Source organism: Aedes albopictus, chromosome 3 (genome assembly GCF_035046485.1).
Source record: "Aedes albopictus strain Foshan chromosome 3, AalbF5, whole genome shotgun sequence".
NCBI classification, from domain to species: Eukaryota; Metazoa; Arthropoda; class Insecta; order Diptera; family Culicidae; genus Aedes; species Aedes albopictus.
In genome coordinates, this window is record NC_085138.1 from 200,731,637 (window position 1) to 200,734,919 (window position 3,283).

Below are 3,283 nucleotides of genomic sequence, written 5' to 3' on the forward strand. Positions count from 1 at the left end.
GAATTTTTCAGCGTCGATTAAGATTAAGATTAAGAGCAAAGCAAGATGCTTGCATCTTTTGCACCGTATTCGACCCCCTGCAAAAATATTTTGTCCCACCACAATATGTTCCCACCAGTTTTAGCATACATTGGTTCGTTTCGCTGCTAGAATTTTTCAGCGTCGATTACACTTTTTGGGTGGTGCATGGAATAATCGGTTTGTTTACTTGCTACTTCCTTTGGTGTTTGACGTGTGAACAAATATTTCAAACGTTTGAACATTTGCACGGTAATCTAAAGAGCAAAGCAAGATGCAATACGGATCCAAAATATTCCTTATTTCTAGCGCTAACTTTTCTTCCCGATCCTTCGAATTTATATTCATTCAACTTGCAATTTATAACCTTTTTTCACTACTTTCAATCATTAACGTTATATTTATAACTAGCTTCTTAAGGGCATCTCCAGGAGCGTTACAAAATGTATGGGAGTTACAAAATGCATCTAGAACTGAATCTTGGGCCTCTTCAGCAGGCGTTCTAGATTTATAAATTCGAACAGTTTTGTTCCGAAATTTTGTAACTGACATACAGGTTCGTTCTATTTTCGTTCAAATTTGCAACGCGTTCCAAACGAGTTGCATTTTTTTCTGTGTCAATGTGGTAGTGGGCCCTCTTGATGGCCTTTTCACGCTAAAAAAATATACCAAGTTGCGTACATTTAAAACGACTTTAAACAATTGAATTTGAAGAGAAACACCTGCAATTAACATTCTTCTGCCATTGTTTGCTTAAAATAATTCTATGTATACCACCAAACATAGAATTTATGTAAATTTTCAAAATTAAAATTACAATAGCGTGCAAAATATTTTGAGCGTGAGGTGGTAGCAGGCGCTTGCATACGTCAAACGTGATTGTTTTGCCTTCCGGTGCGCGTGGCCGATTTTTTTTTTGAGAAAAACGGAGAAAAACCTGGAAAAAACAAAGTTTTGTTTTGGAAACCGTGCATACATTTCACTATAAAGACTGGCGGTAAGTAGAACCTCGAGTAGAATGTCATTTATGTCTTTCAAAATTGTGTATTTTTCGAATTGATTATTATTTTTCATTGTAGAAAATGGCGAAACAAGACGTGAGCCGGCGCGGGAAAAATTTTTCAAAGCCCGAAGATCGGCAAATTTGCGTGTCCTGGGTGTACACCACCCAGGATCCTGTAAAAGGAACCGACCAGAACGTGACATCGTTTTGGGCAGCCGTTTTCAAACACGCAACTGCAGGAACGCCTTCATTATCGTCAAGGACGCCAGAAGCACTCCGACAGCGCTTCGGGGCCATCAGCAGGAGCGTCATGAAATTCTCGGGCTGCAATAAGTCCGTTCAAAGGCTGAATAAAAGCGGTACTTCGTCCACGGACAAGTTCGACATGGCCCTCGAACTATACAAAGCCGACCACAAGGAGGACTTCAAGTACCTTGACTGCTACGAAGTTTTAAAGCAATGCCCGAAGTTCAACATGAGCCAGCCGTCACCGAAAACTCCCAAACCGTCCGACGAGGATAATAATCCAGGTACATTAGATTTGATTTGCCCTATACATCTATAGATTAATTATTGTGCATTTCCTTCCCCGCACTGGACGGTTTCCGCAGTTATAATAAGTACGGGTTCGTGAATTAAACTTTGTATTTGAATTGTGTCGGTGTCTCTGCGAAGGAAGACTCATGATGAATATTTCTGGCTTTTGATTTGAATAGGTCGTAAGTTTGCTGTGATTCCTATGTAGATTCGACCTATTCAAATCGAACGCCAGATTTGCGCAGTAGACACCGACAATATTTGATGCAAAACCGCAGTTTTATTCACGATTCCGCACGCGGAAACAGTCCAGCGGGGTGGACAAGCGCAATATTTAACGTCAATTTCTACCAGTGCCAGCCCGCAGCTCGTCGATCTTCTCTCTTCGAGCATTAATTTTCAGCATATTGTAAATAGTACTCATAATAGACCAAACCCCATGCCACATGCCACTCACTTGATGTGTAAAAGATTTATACAGAGCCAAAATCAGTACGTGGACCTGCATAAACGCTGACCTTGTCATGGCAACCTTATTTGGTTCACGAAGTCCCTTGGTATACAAAAAAAAAAAATGTTTATCCACAAGCATGTGAACGTACGAGAAGATATAAAATCTGTGTCAATCTTTTTAGCGTGCCATAGGACTTGGTGAAAATGAGTAACTTTTCCACTCCGTGCTTCACATTCGTTTGTGTGGTTGTCGCCGTACTAAAGGTACGTAAACAAAAACAATCTTCTGGATAATGGGGAATGTAATCATATTCCTCCTCCAGCCGAGACAAAACGCGCGTTCCAACTTCCGCGAAGTGAAATCCGATCGGGTGCAGTGTTTGTTTCGTCATTTGGTCGATTGACTAGAATAAATTCGAACCGTCGGAGCTATGGCCAACTTCCATCAAAGCCGTCGTGAGCACCGTGGTGGATGCGAAGGACGTAGCAGGAGACAAGACTATTACCATCGCCACAACGGCCACAACCATTTGCAGCAGTGAATGACTGCAGCTGCGGCAGCAGCGTAATAGTAGCACCGTCGGAAGTGGAGTACGGGAGTAACCTAAAACAGTAGTGCTGGAAGCCACGTCAAACAGTGCATTCGTTACCGTCGGAGTCGTCCGAACAGATCACGGATTCCGTTCCTGTTATGTGTTTCAAGCCTATCCAGTTCTGTGTTACTCCGAGTGTCACTCTATTTTGTGAATTGTGTTGGTAGAATGAATGTCCCATTTTTCGACTGGATCTGGTCAAGATCATTTTCCTGGAACTCGTGCCCTACTGAGAGCTGGACGAGAAGTCGTGAATTGCTCAGGTATTTGTTAATGTTTGTAAAATCAAGCATAACTTTTCAATCCGACGTAACTCGAGAATGTAAACAAATCCGGGTTAATTGCTGCATGCATGATTCATAAAGCAAATTGAAGAATCCACATCACTGTTTGATGATTTATTGCTTAATTTGTTTAACTAAGCATATTTTTCGAAACGACGTATCTAACTATTTTGATGTTTACAACTTTACTGATAGATACACCGTTTTGATATACGAAAAAACCAAACGACGTATCTAGCCAAAATCAAAAGTAATAGATACACCAAATTGGCACCATACAAAAGCGACGTATCTGGCATGACGTATCTCTAACCAACCCGGTGTATGTGTATTTTTGTCAAAATTCATTGTGAAAATGATATGGAATGAGTAGGTTTTGTTTCTTACCTAGTGCG

At 41.1% G+C, this 3,283-nt stretch overlaps 1 protein-coding gene across 1 annotated transcript; it reads left to right on the forward strand.

Annotated features, from left to right (window-relative positions):
- Positions 1-1,100: 1,100 nt before the first annotated feature.
- LOC134290536 (uncharacterized) lies at positions 1,101-1,586 on the forward strand. Its single transcript, XM_062857695.1, has one exon. The coding sequence runs from the start codon at positions 1,101-1,103 to the stop codon at positions 1,584-1,586; it is 486 nt and encodes a 161-aa protein (XP_062713679.1).
- Positions 1,587-3,283: the final 1,697 nt, after the last annotated feature.